Source organism: Ambystoma mexicanum, chromosome 1p (assembly GCF_040938575.1).
Source record: "Ambystoma mexicanum isolate Mex_15411 chromosome 1p, UKY_AmexF1_1, whole genome shotgun sequence".
Taxonomy (NCBI): Eukaryota; Metazoa; Chordata; class Amphibia; order Caudata; family Ambystomatidae; genus Ambystoma; species Ambystoma mexicanum.
In genome coordinates, this window is record NC_090921.1 from 28,308,649 (window position 1) to 28,329,858 (window position 21,210).

At 50.8% G+C, this 21,210-nt stretch overlaps 2 protein-coding genes across 5 annotated transcripts in view; one reads left to right on the plus strand and one right to left on the minus strand.

Moving 5' to 3' along the window:
- The window catches only part of LOC138564903 (myb-related transcription factor, partner of profilin-like), a 29,197-nt gene extending 25,528 nt beyond the window's left edge, over window positions 1–3,669 (minus strand). The window contains exon 1 of the mRNA XM_069642940.1: window positions 1,064–3,669. Within this exon, the coding sequence (XP_069499041.1) occupies window positions 1,064–1,457 (394 nt within the window). The 5' untranslated portion in view covers window positions 1,458–3,669. The remainder of the gene's footprint in view (window positions 1–1,063) is intronic.
- Window positions 3,670–4,284: 615 nt separating this feature from the next.
- The window catches only part of LOC138564919 (zinc finger protein 713-like), a 122,683-nt gene continuing 105,757 nt past the window's right edge, over window positions 4,285–21,210 (plus strand). Inside the window, exons 1-2 of one of the 4 annotated variants that reach the window (XM_069642943.1) lie at window positions 4,285–4,454; window positions 12,419–12,545. In XM_069642943.1, coding sequence (XP_069499044.1) covers window positions 4,431–4,454; window positions 12,419–12,545 — 151 coding nt within the window. In that variant the 5' untranslated portion in view covers window positions 4,285–4,430. The remainder of the gene's footprint in view (window positions 4,455–12,418; window positions 12,546–21,210) is intronic. The other 3 variants (XM_069642941.1, XM_069642944.1, XM_069642942.1) reach the window with 3 other exon arrangements.

Below are 21,210 nucleotides of genomic sequence, written 5' to 3' on the forward strand. Positions count from 1 at the left end.
GATGGGCATGGTCATCTACCACAGATACAAGAACAGATTCCGTGCCCCGTCTGGGGCGTAAGCCAAATTGAAATGGGTCGAAAAAGAGAGCAGATTCAAGAAAAGAACTCAGTAAAGGAGACACCACGGATTCTTGCAGTTTCAGAGAAAGAAAGAAGTGAAATAGGCCGGAAATTGGCCAGATCCAGAGGATTTGTTAACAGATGGATCACAAGCGCATGCTTCAGGTCATTAGGAATAAGGACTGAGAAGGAGCCATTTACTGCTGCTGTGACCCAAGAATCGATACCAACTGAAATATCTTTAATAATAGAACAAGGAATGGGATCCAGGGGTGGGGAGCAGATTTGAGTTAATTAATATCGGACAGAACGTCTGATGGAGAAAAAGACGGAAAAGTGGACCAGGTCGAATTTGGAATGATATTTAAGGAGGGCAAAATAGACATAGGAAGATGGGGGCAGGACCCAGCGATCTTGCTCCGAATGGTGGTGATCTTTTTGTCAAAAAAGATTGACAGGGAGTCACAAAGATCCTGTGACGGAATAATATTTGAATGTAACTGAGCAGATGAGGATAGAGACTGAACTAGATTACATAGCACCTTAGGTTGATTAATAGCAGCTTCAGCCTTCCTGTTAAAATAAGCTTGTTTAGTACAGAGGATGGCCTTCTGATATAACCCTGTGACTTGGCGAAGGAGGACTTTGTCAGCTGGGCCATAGCTAATTCTGCACTACCTTTCCGCCTGCCTGCGAGATAGCCTAAGATATTTAAGTTCATCAATGAACCAAGTTTCAGGTGAACAGGTTTTTAATATGCAGCACTTAATAGGAGCAACAGAGTCATATGCTTGCAAGTAGCAGTACAAACCCCAAACTATGCTCTATGTGACAAGAGGGAAAGTACCTTGATGAGGTCAGCTGTTCATTGTCAATACATGTGTGCGGGCAGTGACCTTAGAGCATGTGTGCTGCACCCAATGCTCTACTACTCCTACCCAGCTCTACACATGGCAAATAACATGACTGCTTTGTCCCAGGCATGCATGTGGTATACTCACCTTCCGCCCACGTCTCTATTCCTCCAAGCTCTCCAATTCCCTCCACGCTGTTGATGTCAATGACCATCATCACCTGCTCCTCCCAAGGCTGCAAGTCCAGAGGAGATGGCGGTGAGCCGCTTCCTGCGGCCAAACTCTCCCTGTAGTGGTCAGCAATCAGCTTCCGCACACGCCTTCGGAGGTCCTGCCAGCGCTTCTGAATTTGACCCATCCTGCGTGGGGTCGTCGCCACATTGTTGACATTGGCCAGGATGGCCTTCCACAGTTTGTTGCGCTGGCGGAGGGGGGTCTTCATGTACTCCGGACCTATGAGGCGTGGCGCCTCCTTCACAACACCATCCACGAGGACTTTCAGCTCAATGTCTGAGAACTTTGGGCATCTCATCCTCGACATGGTCCTAATGGTGTAAGGAAAAGTAGGTAAAGTAGCCAGGATAGAAATGAGCCGCAGGACTCCGTAATTGGCCTATTGACTGGGGTTTCAAACTGAGGAAGGGGGGGAATAGGACTTGGAGTCAAAAGGGCTGCACAAGGAGATCGGATGGGGCACAGAAGTCATGAGTTGTAGTACAGCAGTCAAGGTGGAGGCTCAGCAACCAGGGAAGGAAGCGCAAATGTGAGGGAGGTGACACAGGGGGCAGCAACAGTCAGAGAGGGTACACAGCAGTAAAGGATCGTTGTGCAATAGTCACAGAGAATAGATAGAAATCAGAGGGGGTTCAATGGGAGTGAGCAGCAACAGTCAGAGGAAGCACTGAAGCCAGGGAGGGTGGACTGGGGCAGCAGCAGCCAGAGAGGTAAAGGAGTGGGCAGAAATAGTCAAGGAGGGAGCACAGAGGGGGAATCAGCAGTCAGGGGGTGGGCACAGGGGGCATCAGCTGTCAGGGGGAGGTCACACAAGGGGGCATCTGCAGTAGGGCTGGGCGATATGCACCAAATGTCATATCTCAATATTTGTGGGCTGAATGACGATATACAATAGATCTCTTGATATCGTTTATGTGGGTAAAACACCCCGTTGTAAGCTACATGTGAGGTGTCACAAAGACATTTGTTTATAAGATATTGATCAAAATAAAGTGCAATTACTCTTCCTGTTTGAGAATACACACAGCTATGTAAATATCAAAATGTAAATAAAAAAGTGCAGTGTAAGTATTAACGTATATATCTCAGTGTTAACGATATTGTCTCATCATATATCGAATTTCAAAATATATCACTATATCTCCAAAACTTGATATATAGCACAGCACTAATGAGCAGTCATGAAGTCTGCACAAGTGCGAAGCATCAGTCAGGGAGTGTGCACAGGAAGAAGCAGCAGCAGTCAGGGAGAGGGCACGTGAGGGAATCAGTAGTCAGAGTGGGCACGTGAGGGAAGAAGCGATCAGGGAGCGGGCATGTGGGGACAGCAGCAGTCAGGGAGCAGGCATGTGGGGACAGCAGCGGTCAGGGAGTGTGCAGGAGGTGGCAGCAGTCAGGGAGTGTGCAGGAGCAATAAGGGTGCGGGCACAAGGGTGCAGCTGCAGTCACGCTGGGTACAGCAGCAGTCAGGGAGCAGGCATGTGGGGACAGCAGCAGTCAGTGAGTGGGCACGAGGCAGTCAGGAAGTGGAGAAGCAGGGGGCAGCATCAGTCAGGACGTTGGCACGAGTGGGCAGCAGCAGCAATGTAGGGGACAGCAGCAGTCAGGGAGTGGGGGCGAGGGGGCAGCAGTCAGAAAGTGGGCACGGGGGCAGCAGCAGTCAGGGAGTGGGGGCAGCAGTCAGAATGTGGGCAGGGGGGCAGTAGCAGTCAGGGAGAGTGGACGAGAGGGCAGCAGTCAGGAAGTGGACACCAGGGGACAGTAGCAGTCAGGTGAGAGACCACAGAGGCATTGGGGGAGGGGGGCAGAGTAGTGGGGGTTGCCTTGATTTAGGTAGAAAGGCTGCGGAACCCAATATTACACATGGAGGGGGTCAGGGGTCGGTGAGTGCAGGTCCAGGGGGTATTTTTAGTGGGATCTGTGCTGAGTGGCAGGGGGAAGGCTTGATTCATACACGGGACTCTACGTGGCGTGTCCCGCCCCTCAGGGGAAGTGGCGGGAGACCTGAGAGCGCTTCCCTGCAGGTGAAGAAGAGTCTCCCCCGGGCGCCTGCAGGGGTAGGTGCGCCCCCGCCTTTGTCCCCCGCCTGTGTCCCCCGCCGTGCGCTCTGGGCAGTTTGCGGCCTGTGAGCGTGGAATGCCCCGTGCCTTCAAGCCTCCTCTGGCGTCGGCCTGATTGTGCGGGTTCAGTGTCCTGAGCAAGCCCCGGGGAGCCGTAACTCGCCTCCGCGTCACTCTGCGCCTGCGCACACGCGGGAGGGGACTAGTCCCTCGTCTGTGTCTATGCACATGCCAGAGAGCCGCACCTCACGTTCCGGATACGCGCATGCGCAAGACATTCCATTTCCAGGCACGCCTCTGGATAGCTCTGTAGGTAGGAGCAGTGTCTGTAGTACAAGCGTAGACCGCTCTTTGTCCAGAATACGGTCCAGGAGCAGGCTTTGCGCATGCGTCAAGGAGGGGCGCTTGCGCATGAGTATCAGATAGTCATTGAACTGGTCAATCCTGGGGGAACAGTGCCTGCCCAAAGATCAGAGTCTGCGCATGCGTATCGGACAGTTGAGGCATCGCGCAGGTCTGGGGGGATCGCGTCAGTTCCAGGAGCGCTGGTTACGCATGCGTGTCGCATGCTTCATGCATCGCGCGGGTCTAGGGGAGTCTGTTTCCGGGGCACGGAATGCGCATGCGTGTTGAGCAGTTCTGTGAGCCCCGTTTGTTCCAGAAGCAGGGTGTGCGCATGCGGTATGCAGTAGACAGCTGTGAGGGAGTAGTGTCTGCCACGGGAGCGTAGTGTACGCATGCGTATCGGGCCCTTCATGCAGCGCGCAAGCCTGGGTAGCCACGTCTGTTCTGTATAGTGTGCGCATGCGTGTCGGGCAGTTCCTGCATTAGCCAGGCGCGGGAGAGTTTTATCTGCCCCGCGTTTGCGCATGCGTCAGTGCAGTTCCTGCACTAGACAGGCGCAGGGGAGAAGTATCTCCCCTTTGTACCGCGTTTGCGCATGCGTACAGGGCAGTTCCTGCACTGGCCAGGCGGGGGAGTAGTGTCTGTCGCCATGTATCGCGTTTGCGCATGCGTACAGGGCAGTTCCTGCACTAGACAGGCGCGGGGGAGTAGTGTCTGCCCCGTGCGCCGCGTTTGCGCATGTCTGTCGGCACCTCACACTCACCGAGCCCAGGGAGGAAGCTGCCCGACATCCATCCCAGGCTCTCCCAGGCTCCCTCTCCCTCCCCCCGCAGCCGGCGCCTACTCTCCCCGGGTCCGCTCGCAGCAGGAGGGCCATGTCTCAGAAGGACTCAGACGCGGTGAGTACCGGGGCGCAGCCTCCCCAGGGATGAGTGCAGCCCCTCCCAGGCGGGAGGCCTGAGCGGAGGCGCCGCCGCGAGGTGCAGCCTCGGGTCTCCCCCCAGCAGATCACCCCCAGAGGCTCTCAGTGAGCTGCAGTGTTACCCGGGCGCCCAGTGACATATAGGAGGATGCAAGGAGGCGCAGGTAGCCATAGCAGCAGAGCAGGCCCCACTGGAATGCCCCCCCTCTGTGCCCATCCACCAGCCCCGAACCACCTCTCCCATTCCCCCCTCCAGGACTCAATGGGGGTCCACAGAGGGGGCAGAACCAGGCCTGCCACACACCTCCCTCCTTTCCGGACTAGTGAACATCATCTTTCCCTGCCCACTCTAGGGGGATTGATATTTTATTTGTATCGAGCTCATTCCAAAGTGTTTCAGAGCGTGATGAAGCAAGGGAGGACATAACGGGCCCAGTGACATTGAGAACACGCAAGTACAGTGTAGAGGGAAGGGGGAGAAGTGGAAAGTGCTGAGCAAACGAATAGAAAACAAGTGGTAGTGCAGCCTGCAAGTGGCAAGTGCTAGGTTTAATGCACAGACAGGGGTGTCTGAATTAGTGCAGGAAAAAGAGGTGGACTGTCGGGTTACAGATACAGACCCAAGTGCAAGGGTTGCCAGGAGGCTGTGCGGATGCTTAGCAGGGTGGGCAAGTTCCTGGACCCGAAATCAGAGGGTAACTAGGTGAACAATACCAAAGCAGAACAGATCTGCAGGGGAGAGAAGGCAGAAGCAAAGAGGAAGGTCTTGAGGTGCTTCCGGAACCGGAGATGGTTCTCCTCGAGTTTCAGAGCAGCAGGGAGGCTGTTCCAGAGGGAGGCCCCAGCTCAAGACAGAGATCTACCCCCAGCTTGCTTGTTTGATAAACGACTGACCCTGAGGGAGTTGGAGGAGGATTGAAGAGCTCGAGAGGGAAGGTATTTTGGATCCAGGTCCCAGAAAGCCTTGTGAACAATGCAAAGGGTGTTGAATTTAATTCTTGGAGAAACTGGGAGCCAATTAAGAGTTTTCAGGGCTGGAGAGATACGATTCCAGGGTTTCAGGCCAAGGACAAATCTCGCAGTCCTGTTCTAGATGAGTTGCAAAGGGCGGAGAGTTGAAGCGGGTAGATGTAGAAAGAGGCTGTTGCAATAATCCAACCTAGAGAGAACTAGAGCTCAAAAGACAGTTAGCTTCTGGGGGAAGGAGAGGAAAGGCAGAATACCCCTGAGAAGATACAGTTGGAAGTTTGACTTTTTAGAGACATCAGAGATGTGGGTTGAAAAGGAAAGCGTGGAGTCGAAGATGACCCAGAGGTTCTTAGCCTCGCAGGTGGGGGTAGGAGGAGGGCCAAGGGAGGCCAGCCAGAGAGTGATGGGAAAGGAGGGTGAAGGTGTGCCGATGAGGAGGATCTCCGTCTTGCTGGCATTAAGGCAGAGAAAGTTGGCGGCACACCACTCCTCAATAGCAGACAGGCAATCAGAGATGAGAGAAGGAGAAGAGGTGGCCGAGGGAAGCCTGAAAATGAGTTGTGGCATCCGCATAACACTGGAAATTGGAGCAGAGAGCGGCAATGCGATGGGCGAGAGTTGACAGGTATTGTTTGAAAAGCCAGGGTAAGACCCCTGGGTAACACCGCAGGTAGAGAGGGAGATAGAGCAAACAAAGGACCCAAGTTGGACCTGGGAGGGTTGATCAGAAAGGAAAGAAGTCTGCCAGGCCAGAGCCTGATCAGTGATACCCAGGTTGTCACAGAGACAGTTGAGCAGGATGGTATGGTTGACCATGATGAAGGCAGAAGAGAGACTGAGTAGAATGAGGACAAAAGGGATGTTAGAGTCAAGGTTGGAGAGCAGGTCTTCACAGATGTTCAGAAGAGCAGTTTCTGTGCTTCTGGCAGCTCTAAAGCCAGACTGATGGTCATGGAAACAACCAATAGAATCGGAATGAAGGTAAAGCTGCAAGATGGCCAGCTTTTCCAGGAGTTTGCCTAGGAAAGGAGTGATAGAGATTGGGCAACAGTTTGCCAGGCAAGAAAGGTCCGCTGTGGGCTTCTTGAGAAGAGGGTGCACAAGAGAGTGCTTCAGAGGGGAGGGGAAGGCTCCCGAGGTGGAGGAGAGGTTGCAAAAAAAGTGGGCAGGGCAGGATCAAGGATGTCAATGTGGTCCATGATGATTTTGGAGGAACTGGGATGTTTTGACAAGGCATTCACAGATCAGACTTGTCTAGAAACCTTGTCAGGGGAGAAAAAAGGAAAGGCAGAGGAGGAGGTTGGGGGCGGCTGCAGGAGGGCCAGAGTTTGCAGAAGGACAAGAGAGAAGAGGGGGAGGGGACAAGAGGGTGGACAGGATGTCCTTTTTTTAGATGACGTGAGAGGTAAGGACCGTGCAAAGGGCCTGGGAGGCGACAGGAGAGGTAGATACTGCAGCAGGGATAACCAGCTCCTTGCAGATTTTGAAGAGTTTGGCCGAGTTGTTAGATGCTACAGAGAGTCAGGTTTGGATGGAGGCTCTATTCTTAGAATGGACAGAGTCGGTATTGCCTTTGGATACCACGCGCCTGGCCCTTTATGGTAGATGGATGTTTTCATCCTCCCCTTCAACACGTTCCCCCATCCACCCCCTGGATAAAATGTTTGCTCTTTCTTTGCTTATTTGGACAGATGAAGTAGCTACCCTCAAGTTCCACACAGGCCACCTAACTAGACTTGTGATATCCTGAAAGCCTGGGACCATTGTATTAGGCAATTATGAAGGGATTGTATCAGTTTTATTCTTGTTATGCTTCCTACGGTAGGGGTTCCAACTCACCCTCTCCCTGCTGCCATACAGTGTTTTATTATATGCTTGTTGAGCCCTGCTAGCGTGGTTTATGTTAATTCTACAAGCTCTCTGCAAGCAAGCAGTGCAAGTTTTGCTGCTAGTATTCATGCCCTAAAAAAGCTAAAAAGGGAACTCCTGTGGTCGAAACGCAAGATACGTATGTTATTGAACACTGTTTTCTTCCTCCCATTGCATACATTACTTGATCGCCTTGTTAAATCTCTCCACCATGCCATTTGTTTGGGGATGATGTACTGGCCTTATGCCATTGTCCATTGAGATATTTAAAATTTCTACCTACTTAAGTTGAATCCAATTGTCAGTCACTAGTACATTGGAAAAACCTTCCCTTGTGAATAACACAGCCAGAAACTGTATACAATTCCTAGTTGGGATTCCCATGTTGAAGGAGTCTTTCACCCGTCTAGATAACATGTCTATGAGTTCGACATAGAAGTGGGGTGTACCCTGGCTCTAAATGGGACCGACTAGATCCGTACCCACATGTTCCTATGGTAAATTCGGAACTGTCGTCTTAATGATGGGGACAATTTGACAGTCCTTTTCACTGGATTCACATAGAACACCCATCTGTACCAGTATTTTAACTTGGATATCACATCCGGGTCACCAATAGTAATCACAGATGCATTGCTTGGTTTTCATAAAGGGCCAATGTCCTAACCTCACTATTTGTTTATTTATTTTGCAATTTATATAGCGCAACAACGCAGGGGGCATCTAGCAGCTGTTCTTGTGGGTAAATAGATGACATAAGATACAGTGGTTGTTTAGTTACTTAAGCTTACTAGTTTACAGAGTTTCAGGTGGACGACGACAAATACAGTAGTTCTTTAGTTACTTAGGTAAGGTGGTGCTCACAATATTGTGGCTTAGTTGAGGAGTACGTTTGTATAGTTATTTTTGTAACTCCTGTGTAAATAGCCAAGGTTAAGGTGTTTTCAGAAGGTCCAGTAAGAGATTTCCGGCCTTAGAACTACTAGTAAGTTGTTCCATAGTTTGGCTGCTACCAGTGGGAAGCTACTGCCACCTGCATTCTGCAGCTTGCCCATTCCCCATTGGGCCCATTCGAGAATTCCTCATTCCCCATTGGGCCCAATAGGGAAAATTTGCGCTATTAATGGCGCAGAAAATCAGCAAATTTGCCGCGGATTTCCTCCCAGCTCAGAGCTGGGGGGAAATCCGCCAAGGCTATGAACTGACAGACCCTTAAATGCGGCGGTAATAGCGCTACCGCCGCATTTAAGGGTTACCGCCAGACTTGTGATGAGGCCCAAAGTATTCCTAGATAATAAAGTTCACACACTCACGCACTGAGTTTCTCGTTCACCAGAAACTCACTGGTTGCTTTGACAGTTCTGCCTGCCATGTGGATCACACAGCCTTCTGCTTTAAGGGTCAGGGCCCCAGCTCCTACCCCTCAGACACTCTGGGCCTCATCACGAGTTGGGCGGTAACGCCGGCTCTATTAGCGGTGGCATTAATAGCCCTACCGCCAAACCCCCCGGCACTATTAGCGACGGATAACGGGTTTGGCGGAACGGGTATTGCCCATTCCCCATTGGGCCCATTCAGGAATTCCTCATTCCTCATATTTTTGCGCTATTACCGACGGAGGATTTCCCGCCGGCGGTAAACACACTGAGAATCGGCAAATTTTCTGCGGATTCCCCCTAGCTCAGAGCTGGGGGGAAATCCGTCAAAGCCATGATCTGGCGGACCCTGAAATGCGTCGGTAATAGCGCTACTGCCGCATTTAAGGGTTACCGCCAAACTCGTGATGAGGCCCTCTGTGTTGATCCTTCAATAAAGGGGAACAAGCACTTCGAGCAAAAAGGAAAGGGGGAGCCTTCCCACACGGCTCCCTTCACCTCGTTCAGCCTGCCCCAGCTCCTACGCCACTCTTCCATGGACCACCTCTCCCCACCGTCTCGGCAACCTGCTCCAGTAAGGTACTCTGCTGCTTGCACCGGCTTCCTTGCTGCTTCTCCTGTCGCTCTCGTCGCTGATGGGCTGTCTCTTTTCGTACACCTGCCGCCCCTTGACAGGCTGCAGGCGTGGATGGCCAATCAGCCCTGCCTGACCACAATTAAAGGGGCATGCCTGACCTTCACTGCAGGCACCTTTCTCATCCCAGTACCAGAGTGGTAAAAGAGCATAGTCTTCATTGCTCTTAATTGCCTCTTCTTCGTCGCAGTACTGTCAAGTGTCCATTTTGGAGAAATGAGGAGAACTGGCTTATAACAGTACATGAATGTTGGGGAAGAGTTGGGTTGGTTGTCAATAGGGACACAGGGACACCGTGTCTCACCCAAGGGCACCCCACTCGCAGTCCCCAAGTACCCTCCACCCAGGTGATCCTCCCTCGCTTCTCTGCCCCCAAGGTTGGGATCCAATAGCAATGGCCTTTCCCTGACCAGCTGTGCAGAGGATCCAAGGGGTCTAGGAGTGAGAACACCCTCAGGTTTCTCACATAGCCGTGCCCAGTGCAGGTTGGACTGAGGTGCTACACAGGGAAACCGGGAGAGGAAGTCCACGTTGCCTTGCTCTTGCCCTTTCTGGTGTTCCACTGTGAAGCAATACGACTGAAGGTCAGAAAACCACTGCATTACCCAAGGATTGGACTCCTTCCTCTGACTAATCTAAAATAGATGAGTGGTTTGTTACTAAGCAAAACCTGTGACCCAAGATGTAATACTTTAGGTAAATTATGTCCCATTTGATAGCCAGTGCCTCTAGCTCAATGACTGAATAGTTTTTCTCTCCGGGGAAGAGCTATCTGCTGATGTATAGGATGGGATGTTCAAACCTATCATAGTTTTGTGACAGAACAGCTCCTACTCCCATTAAGGAAACATCAGTCTGAAGAATAAATCCTTTGGATAAGTTGGCCACGCCTAAAACGGGGCTCTGGCTTAGGGCCTATTTCAAGGTTGTGTAACATATTTCATCCTCTTCTTCCCACCAAATTTCTTTTTTGGGTTTCAGTATTTTTCCACATCTGTCCATTTGGATGTTTTACTAGAAACATTTGGAATACATCTGCAGTAGTACCCGATTAGTCCCATAAAGAACCTTGGATCTGTCTTTGTTTTTGGAGGGTGTGTGTCCAGGACGGCCCTCGCCTTCTGTTGTGGTTGGACGGTGCCACTACCCACAAAATCCCCCAGATATTTGACTGCTGATTGGGCCAGCTTGCACTTTCTTGGATTAGCTGCTAACACTGCTTTTCTTAATACTCTCATGATAAACTATTGGTGAAGGGAATTCTCCCCCCCCCCAACCCCTCCCTTGGGTTAACATCCTTTCTGTCCTGCACAGTGGTACTACTATAAAGTTCAGGCTTACTAAAGAGGGATCGCTGTCTAGATGCATTGACACTCGTATCGACTTGAAGTAGGACTGTTTCTTGGCCCAAGCCCTTTTCAATGTATACATCGCCGATATCTTCAGCTTGTGGTCCCATGATGTCCCCTTCTCCATCAAACTAGACCATCTCAAATTGAATTGGCTGGCCTTCGCAGATGACCTGATATTTTGAGAAAAGACGCCCTTGTCCTTCAGAGGAAACAGAACCTTTAAACAACCTCTAAGTGAATGTTGCAAAATCGAAAATGATAATATACACCACTTAGATCAAACCTAAAACTATGGCCTCGATGGCTGGCAACCAAAGGTTGGGAAGGGTTTCCGCTATCCAGTACCTGGGGTGTAACCTGTCCAACGCCAGGTCTATAGCTGCCATAAAAGAGGTCCTGAGAGCTGACATCTCTATAAGTTGCGTAAATATTCCCTTCTCCCTCTACAACAGTATTACTTGGCTGAAGTGCAACCGGTGCTTCTGTATGGCTTTATATCCCTCTATTGGATATAGGGCCTCACTTAAATAGTCTTCAAGAGATCATCTGGAAGGAAACCTTAAATCTGTCTTTGTCAATTCCAAACGCGGTAGGTAATACGCCATGAATATGAGCTGACCTCATTACAGCATAAAGTTTTATGGAGACAACTATCCATCAATGCTAAAATGATTTGTCCACCGTCAAATTCTTTATATGTTGATCTGGGAGAGAATAGAGGTTCTGCCTGTTTTCCAAGCACCAAGGCAAGAAATGTGTTCTTACTTTTTAGGCTGCATCAATTGCCAACTCTTGAGCGTATTGGTGTGTGGAGTTCTTGGGCGGGCCAGCTTCGCTCTTGCAGACTGTAAAAAAGATTGTGAGCTAGAAACTCTTAAGCACCTTACCTTCTATTGTACAGCAATTGACAAGGTGAGAGTTTCTCATTTCAACCCTTATGTCTATGCACAGTTTACAGGTACAGGTGAACTCTCATGGTCCTGACGTACATGGACAGGTGAACTCTCATGGTCCTGACGTATGCAGGGAAATGGTGTTTCTTTAATTTTAACACTTTGTAGATTCTTGACTGGGGTCGTTGCTCTTTTAAATGTTCAGGTTTAATTTGCCTTGTGCGAATTAAGCTTTTAGGAAACATTGCATTTTGTCTCCATTTACAATCTTCTTTTTTCTGTTTGGATCTTCTTATGATTGTGTTTTTAGATTTCTTTTATGTCAGTTGTTATTTATAGAACTTTTTCTATGTATCTGTGAAAGGTTTGTTTTATAAACCATATCACAACTTAAAAAGAGAGGTGCTTTGGGGATTGTCTGCCTTGTCCCTGTTTGCTAATAAAGCTTTGCAAGTTTGCAAAGGTGGATGGCAGGCAGCATTAGGTTCTCCTCTTTGCAAAGTATGCTAAAGCCATGACTCTTGACTCAGGACTCTTACTGTCTGTCTTACCTACTGGGGTACTGCCACAACCCCTGTTAGTGTCACAAAGAAAGCTACTGGTTGGATGCTTTGTGCACTTTTTAGCAATCGAGAATGCAGAAAGCTTGGCTTCTGTCAGTATGCCCATTCTTTGCTTCTCAAATAGAATTACACAGAACCTTTAAGCAGTGCCGCTACCCATAACTGGAATTAGCTAAATATTAGAGGAGGCAGATGGGTAAGCTGGGTAATAAGACCATTCGAGTTCACTATGTCATATTCCACTGAGCTGACATTTCTAAATAAATAACTAAGCCTTTTTTTAAGTTACAGGTTACCTTCCACGAGGTTTCTGCGTTCTTCTCTGAAGAGGAGTGGAAGCTTTTACAGGAGTGGCAGAAGGAACTTTACAGGAACGTAATGAAAGAAATCCACCAGGCCTTGATCTCCCTTGGTAAAGTCCTATACATAGTTCATAAACTGCGACTTGTGAGTTCAGGTTTCTCAGTGTGGGGTTTTGTTTGTATATACATGTTCTCATAGAGACCAAGGGCCTCATTACGAGTTGAGCTATTAGCTCCATGGCTGCTTCCAAACCGGGCGCCTTTACCGGGTTCCTGCAATAGGGACTTAGCGGGTCATTCCGACATAGGGGGACATAGGAGGACCCGGTAAGTCCTCCTTGCAGGAACCATTCCCCATTCCATAGGGCTCAATGGAAATGGGGATGGAGGTAACGGGCACATTATAAGTGTCCCGTTGTTACCTCCCTCTTCCCCTCTTCCCCTTGCGGGTCCCGGAAAAGGCGTCTGGTTTTACCAGACATCTGGTCCCGGTCCCGCAAAGGGTACCTCATAATACACGCTCCCGGAATGAAGGGGGCCGGTCCCGTACCGACCCCCTTCATTCCGGGAGCGCAAGGGTCTTAATGAGGATCCAAGAGTGCTGGTGTTACCCTGTGCTGTCCTTCTGGAAGGCCTGCCCAGCTGTCTTGCCAATCAGTGGCAGACATAGGGGGTCATTACGAGTTTGGAGGTAGCCATGGCATTACTATCGCCATGGCTGCCTCCAAACTCGGGTCCGGGTTCTTGGATTGGGGATTTACCGGGTCATTCCAACCTTGGAGGACCCGGTAAGTCCACATTCTGAAAACCATTCCCCATTCCCATTCGAGCCCCCATAGGGCTCAATGGGAATGGGGAAGGAGCTAATAGCGGGCCTGTCATTAGCTCCCTGGTCCCTTAGCGGCTCCCGCTAAGGGCGGCTGGTAAAACCAGCCGGCCTTAGTGGGACCCGCTAAGGGACCTCGGAATGCAGCAGTCTATATCCGTGTCTACAGATACGGATGGAAGCATTAGGTATTCATTTCCCATAAAGTGATGTGAGACCCACTTGTTACAGGGTGTAACTCTTGGGGGCTAAATCTGTTTAAATTAGTAGTTCGTCAGCGGAGACAGATTACGTTTGCCAAATTTCCATCACTTGCATTGCAGAGTGCAAATGTAAAGGGCAAAAGGTAGCATACAAGCAGGTACGCTGCCTTTTGCCCTTCACATTTGCACTCTGCAATGCAAAGTGAGTAAACATTGCCTGGCATAGTAGCATGCCAGGCTGAGTTTACTTTTGTTTGTCAGCACAGCATGCCATGCTCACCTGGCAGGTGCCACTCACAATTGAAATGAAACCCTCCACAACATGCAAGCATGTTGGGGAGGGTTTAATAGTCATTGTACACGCTCCCTGCAATGTTCACATGGCAAGGCGCATGCACAAAAGATCCCTATGGGGTCCGCCTGCTTTATACATAAAGCGGGCGGAACCCCAGGGGAATCTCCTGCATTTGCGCCGATGTAAAGCTCCATGCTGATGCAAATGCTGGGACATTTCTATGGTGGAGAGGAATGGAGCAGCGGAACCGCAAGTTGCGTTCCACCCTTCCTGTCCGCCATACAAATGGGACGGGACATGAATGAAAGGCATTAAAGCCATACTCATAATCCTTTCATTCAGGTTATGCCCTCAACGAACGTGAGCTCCACTGTGTTTTATTTTAGCATAAAGCTGTAAACTGTGTTATCTGCAGAATGTTGTCTTTTAAGTATCAAAGTACAGCCCCCACTTGTTTAACCAACTGTATATAAGTGTTACGAGATTGTATAAAGCACTCATTCTTTAGTTGGCGTGAAGGTTGTGGAAGCTTTGAGTTGCGGTTGCAAACATGAACAAGCAGTTGTTTTGCCTGCACCGGCTTCAGAGCTGACAGATGGAGGTGCACATTATGCACTTTTTTCCAGAAGCATTTTGACATGTGCTCTGTTCACAAAAACACTGAACGAAGCATGTCAGTCAAATAGAATTCTAGAAAGGATTCTATGTTGGCCTGTTGTGAGAACGATCTTGGAGTTCTGATCAGATGGCCATTGTGATTCGTCAAACAAAGGAACCCTGAAGAAGCTGCCATCGCCAAAACATGTGTTGGCTCGTGTTTCCAAACAACTTAACAATCGACCAGTAATTAGATCTTGATACTGTCCCTTAACACTTATTCACAAAATGGCCCTCATTACGATACCGGTGCTAAACCATGGCGCTATTAGTTCCTCACCACATTGGTTTTCCTGATTTACACATGCTAAATACGTCTGTTCAGGCTGTAAGCATAAAACTCCTGTGTACCATGGCTCAGTGTTTGGCTTGTGGTATTGCTTGTTTTGTGAAACACTACAAAAAATGTGTGCTTTCCTAACTGCAAGAGTCGGCGGAATGTAGCGGAGCATTGTCTTTCTCAAAATTCTTAGAAGCCATTGCCGTACCAAGCCAACCATGTCCACCACATAACTATTTTTCGGTAATTTGCCTGCTTTTTCCCCAATCTATGGCATATTCCCCTACCTACTTGTTGCCCGACCTGTGCAAATAACCCTTCCTAAACTTGGAATTTTGTCTACTTTTCAGAAATGTATGCCTTTCTGTCCTCCAGTTCGGCTTTCCTACCCTTTTCTTCCATTCCGTCCATGCATGTCCAATTGGCAAAAATGCCCAAAATCGCCTACCTCTCACAAAACGGTTGATAACCACATCAAAATAATTTTTTTTCGGTTCCACTCAACCTGTTCTTGAAAGCCAGGAAATTGGGGAATTCAGCAAAGCAAACCATTTGTTCATAGCACTTACAAGGAAAAACCCACAGGCTTCTTTGTACATCATTTTATTGGAATTATTTGAAAAAACACAAAATGTTTGCCCTTTTTGGTTTTCTCTCACCCCCCTACAGCAACCTAGGATTCCGTTATGACCGCCTACATGTGGGGAAAAAAAGGAGCCAAATTTGGGCGAGATACCTCATGTAACACAAAAGTTACAAGCATTGAATGGCCACATACCGAAATCACCAAAAAAGGCCTTGGCACTGGGGGGAAAAACCCATAGCACTTAAAGGGTTAAGCCTAGATTGAAGTCTCCCATGATGATGATTTTTGATAAGGGTTTGGTGTTGGTGGTGAGAAGGGTTGCTATGTCTTCCTCAAAGGATGTCAGAGGGATGGGCGGTCTGTAGATAAGATGGATGGTGAGGGTAGAAGTGTCTGAGAGTGAGAGTTTAAGTGAGATCAGTTCTGCTAGGAATCTCTTCCCTGCCCCACCTTTCTTGAACAATGTAACTCAATGCCCCTAAATTCCAAGTAAGGTTTAACGGGATGCAAAATTGATCTGGTCCATATCGCCACCCAAATTAAGAATTACACACAACTTTCACACTTTCACTTAATTATCAGGGAATCAGATTGTGCTGTGTGCATGATGCAATTGACATTCACGCATGTAATAATAATTACTTGTTGTTTATATGGTGCTTACGCCGAAGTGATACACAGAGAACATAAATACATACTAGGACCCTCCTAAAATCTTTCTCCCATGAGGAGTAGTGGTCATCTTGCTTCAGTGCATTAGTCATATCTAAGATTGGTCTTCACCGACCATGGGGTACATCCTCTAGTCCTGTGCGCCTGTATAGGGTTTCATCCTGGAACCCCTGTTGCATAATAGGCCAGTGAATATTATAGACCAAGGCTGGTGGTCACAGATGACTGCGGATGTCCCCAGGGTTCAGAGTGAGAATTGCAGACTATGATAGGATCTCAGACTATCCAGATCCTGTGTGAGAGTCCCATCAGGGTTTGCAATACCCAGACCAGCTTGTACATCCCACTGGCCTCCGTGGGAGGATTACACGCCAAGGATGGACTTCTAGGCTGAGACTGAGAATAACGGACCATCACACTTCATAGACTGGGGTAGGACACCAAAGATCAGCTTGTATAACCCCTGCTTCTTGTATGTAAAAGATAGACTAAGACTGGCCATCTCAAACGATAGTCCACATACCCTAGAACCTGTATGGAAATTATATGTTAGGACTCACCTTTCCAGACACTGTGCAATCTAGATTAGTGCCGGCCTTGACACACCATTGTATAATTGTTTATATATTGGGCATTACAAAGGGCAACCTTTCTCCAGCATGGGGTCTGGCATGGATTCACATGCTCATGAATATTCCCCGTTGTCAGGCTGGGAATCCTCGGTAAAGAAAAAATCAGTATCAGTTTTGTTTCTGATCTGTCTTTCTTAGTAGTAACCAATCACTGATCTCTGGGTCACACTACCCCCAGCCAATGACTGCCCTCTCCCTAAGCCCCGCCTCTGGCAGCCATCCTCAGATTTTTACCGCACGCTCAAGTGTTGGGAGTCTTCGTGTTTAGCTCTCGAGTTTTTTACTGCGTTTTCAAACTTTTTCAGGAGATTTTCTCTTTTTAGGTTTAATCGAGCATCAAGCTCCACCACTTCTACTTCCGATAACGGGGACCTGTTTCGGAATTCTTCTACGCCCCTCAAGAGGGAAGTTTTAGTTGAGTTTACGCTTCTTGGAGGATTCCGGAAGATCTGTGGCCTACCTCAGACATGGCCCAGGACAAAGGAAACTCGACGCACGCATCCAAGCTGTTCAGGAACTGCCCTGGATGCGGATTATATAACGTTTTCAAGGAGGACGAGCATTCGCGATGTCTCTACTGCCTCCATGGGGACAAGACGCACGTGGAGAAGGACTGTGCATTCTGCAAGAACCTTTCAGAACGGACCAAACAAGATCGTCGTTCCCGCCTCGCCTTCTCGCTGGAGAAGGGCACAGCAAGTGAGAAGGCGAAGAAGAAGGTTGAGCGGGCTTCTAAGTCCTTTGAGTTCGCCCCAGCGACGGTGGCCGCTACGATGACACATCAGACATCCCGTCTCCACCCCCGCGGGCGTCCCTAGGCGACGAGGTTGGCCCTTTCCACGACATGATAACCAGGGCATCCGAGCTCTTCCAGCTCTGCCCTGAAGAACAGAAAAAGGAGGGGTTTCTGTACCAACGACGAGAGGCTAAGAGGAAGACGGTCCTCGCGGTGCCTTTACTCAACGACATCTGGGACGAGGGGCTTGCCATCCTCAAGAACCCTGCCACGACACCCGCCAAGAGGGACAGGTACGAGAAGAAGTGCTGAGTCCCTGATGCCGCCCCCTTGTGCCTCAGGGCCCAGCCCACGCCGGACTCGGTCGTCTCGGCAGCGGCTAAGAAGAAGGCAGCGGGCGCGGCGTCTTCAACTTCCACTTCCCCGCCGAACAGCGAGGGCAAGAAGTTGGACTCTGTGGGACGACGGGTCATCTCGTCAGCGGCAACGACGATTAAGGCGGCCAATGCCTTAGCGATCGTGGCCCGCTACAACAGGGAGCTCAGGTTCAAAATAGCTACTCTGCTAGATTTCCAGCCTGATGAAAAAAGGCAGAGGCCCTAGAAATTCTGCAGGAGGGCGAGGTGGCGTCGGATCACGCCATTACGGTGGCAACGGACACTGCCGATACCGGATTTCGCCAAGTGCGCACCAGAGTTTGCCTCCGACGACGAGGGTGGCTCAAGGCAACAGACTTTCACCAGGACGTCCAGACCAGAGTGTTGGACATGCCGTTCGACGGCAACAACCTCTTTGGTAAGGCGGTGGATGAGTCTCTACAGGCCATCAAGACCGACTCGGAGACAGCCCGGGCCCTTGGAGGGAGCGCTGGAGGCAGACAGGGTGCCTCCAAAGGATCCAGCGGTGGCTCCTCCTCCTACCGCCAGGCAGCCCGCTCCTCTTCCCAGGAGGCCTACAGGGGTCGCGGCAAGCAAGGGGGTGCCCGCCGTCGTCGCCAAGGAGGCCAAGGTGGCAAGGCCGCGTCCAAGCAAGACTGACCCGGCCAGGTGGTCGGGCCCCCACCGAAGCACCCCAGTGGGAGGCCGACTGACGAAGTTCGTCAGGGTGTGGGAGTCCATCTCCACCGATCGTTGGGTGTTGGACACCCTGGCCAACGGGCACTCACTAGAATTCCTAAAGAAGTGCCCTCGCATTCCTCCTGTGGCCAGGAAGGAGAATCACGTCCCTCAACTGCTGTTGGAGGTAAAGGCGATGCTCAAGAAAGGTGCCATCGAGCCCGTCCCCAGGAGGCTCCGGGGCTCCGGAGTGTACTCAAGGTACGTCCTCGTCAGGAAGAAGACAGGCTGTTGGCGCCCCATCCTAGACCTGCGTCGGTTAAACAAATACATCAAGGCGCAGAAATTCAGGATGGTCACCCTCCAGCACGTACTGGGACAGCTGGAGGAAGGCGACTTCCTATCGTCGCTGGACCTGGAGGATGCCTACTTCTACATCCCCATTCTAGAAAGGCACAGGAAGTTCCTCAGGTTCGTGGTTCAAGGACGCCACTACCAATTCAGAGCCCTACCGTTCAGATTAAAGTCTGCACCCAGAGTTTTTACCAAGTGCCTGGCACCAGTGGCAGCGCGGCTGCGTCTGCAGGGGATCCACGTCTACCCCTACCTGGACGACTGGCTAATCCGGGCAAGGTCAAGGGAACTCGCCGTCGATCATATGGCAAGGACCGTGTTGTTGCTCACGGAGCTGGGGTTCTCCATCAACTACCCCAAATCCCACCTGGTTCCGTCACAAGTATCACTGTTTTTGGGGGCGAAGCTCGATACAGTGGAGCAATTGGCCTCCCCTTCAGAGGAGAGAACCAGACCATCCTGGGCAAGGTACGGCGATTGTTAGTCACGGACGTGGCCAGGGTGAGGTCCATCAAGGCCCTTCTCGGGATGATGTCCTCATGCATCTACCTTGTACCCCTTTGCAGACTTCAGATGCGTCCACTACAGGAGTTCCTCGACGCCCGCTGGGTTCAGGCGTGGGGCTGCTTCGAGGACAGGATCCCCCTTGACAAGGAGTTCTGTCGGGCGATCCTATGGTGGGGCACCCGGGCTCACCTCACGACGGGCACGGACTTCCAAACCCCGGCGTTTCAGGAGATGGTGACTACGGACGCCTCTCTGGAGGGTTGGGGGGGGGGGGCCCACACCAGAGATCTCCACGCAAGAGGCCTTTGGCTCCCAGAGGAGAGGTCTCTTCACATCAACATCTTGGAGCTCCATGCAGTGTTCTGGGCGCTCAAGTCGTTCCTCCCGTCCCTCAAGGACAAGGTGGTGAAGTTCTTCACCGACAACACCACCACAATGTTCTACATATGGAAACAGGGAGGCACCAGATCCCCAGCCCTCTCCAAGGAGGCCCAGGATCTGTGGCACTGGGCCGTCGCCCAGGGGATGTTTCTGGTTCCCTTCCACCTGGCAGGAATAAAAAACACCATAGCCGACTCACTCAGCAGGGAGCTGCGCTTGTGCCACGAGTGGGAACTGCGACAGGATCAAGTGGATCGACTCTTCCAATGATGGGGCAAACCCCAGATCGACCTGTTCGCGACGGCGGCAAACTCCATGTGCCAGAGGTTCGCCAGCAGGTTCCCACAGCCGAGGAGCATGGGCGATGCTTTCTCGTTCCCTTGGGACAACCTGTTTCTATACGCGTTCCCTCTGTTGCCTTTGCTGCTCCGCCTCATCAGCCAGCTCAAGATGTCCAGGTGCAGGGTGATCCTCGTCGCACCGGCGTGGCCGAGGCAGATCTGGTTCCCGGACCATCTGGACTTGTCAACGTCCCAGCCAGTCAGGCTGCCGGCGGACGCAGATCTTCTCTCCAGAGAAGGAGGCGCCATTCTACACCACGACCCACAGTCGCTGAACTTGTAGGCCTGGCTCCTGCAGCGCTAGGGTTTGGGGGGTATGATATCCCGGCTGATTGCAGAGAGGTTCTTGCAAAGGCCAGGGCGTCCTCAACTCTCAAGTGTTACGGTCATAAATGGAAGAGGTTCTCTGCCTGGTGCCGTGCACAGAAGATTAACCCTCTGCGGATTACGGCCCCTCAATTGCTGCCGTACTTACTGTCGCTGTCCAAGGCTGGACTGGCTCACGCCTCCATAAAAATACATCTGGCTGCCATCTCCCGATATACCAGGACTACGGGACGGGCGTCCTTGTGGTCTCATCGCCTGGTAAAGGAATTTATGAAGGGACTATTCCGCTCGTTCCCGCCGGTGAAGGCTCCTGCCCCGGCGTGGGAACTTTATGTGGTGCTGACCAGGCTCATGGGAGCCCCATTCGAGCCTATACATTCAGCGCCCTTGAAGTTTCTGTCATTGAAGACAGCGTTCCTCGTGGCCATCACCTCTGCACGACGAGTGGGAGAGATTCAGGCCCTATCTTGAAAGCCTCCATACTTGACTTTTCATGACACAAGGGTAGTGCTTAGGACGCACCCCTCCTTCATGCCCAAGGTGCAGTCGGACTTCCACCTCAACGGGCCCTTGGTGTTACCAGTTTTCTTCCCGTCGCCTTCGACGCCGGCCAAGAGGACTTTGCACTCGCTGGATGTAGCTAGAGCGCTGAAGTTCTACGTGGACCGCACAAAGAGTTTTCGGAAGACGTCACAACTGTTTTTGAATTCTGGGTCTGTGAATCAAGGGAAGGCTCTCGCGAAGACTTCCATTTCCAGATGGCTCTCCGGCTGCATCATGCATTGTCACCGGTTGACAAACCGACCGCTGCTCGGCTGTCCGAGAGCCCATTCGACCAGAGCGATCGCTGCTACCACGGCGTTCCTGTCTGGTGTACCCCTGCTGGACATCTGCAGGGCTACTACGTGGAGGTCGACGCACAC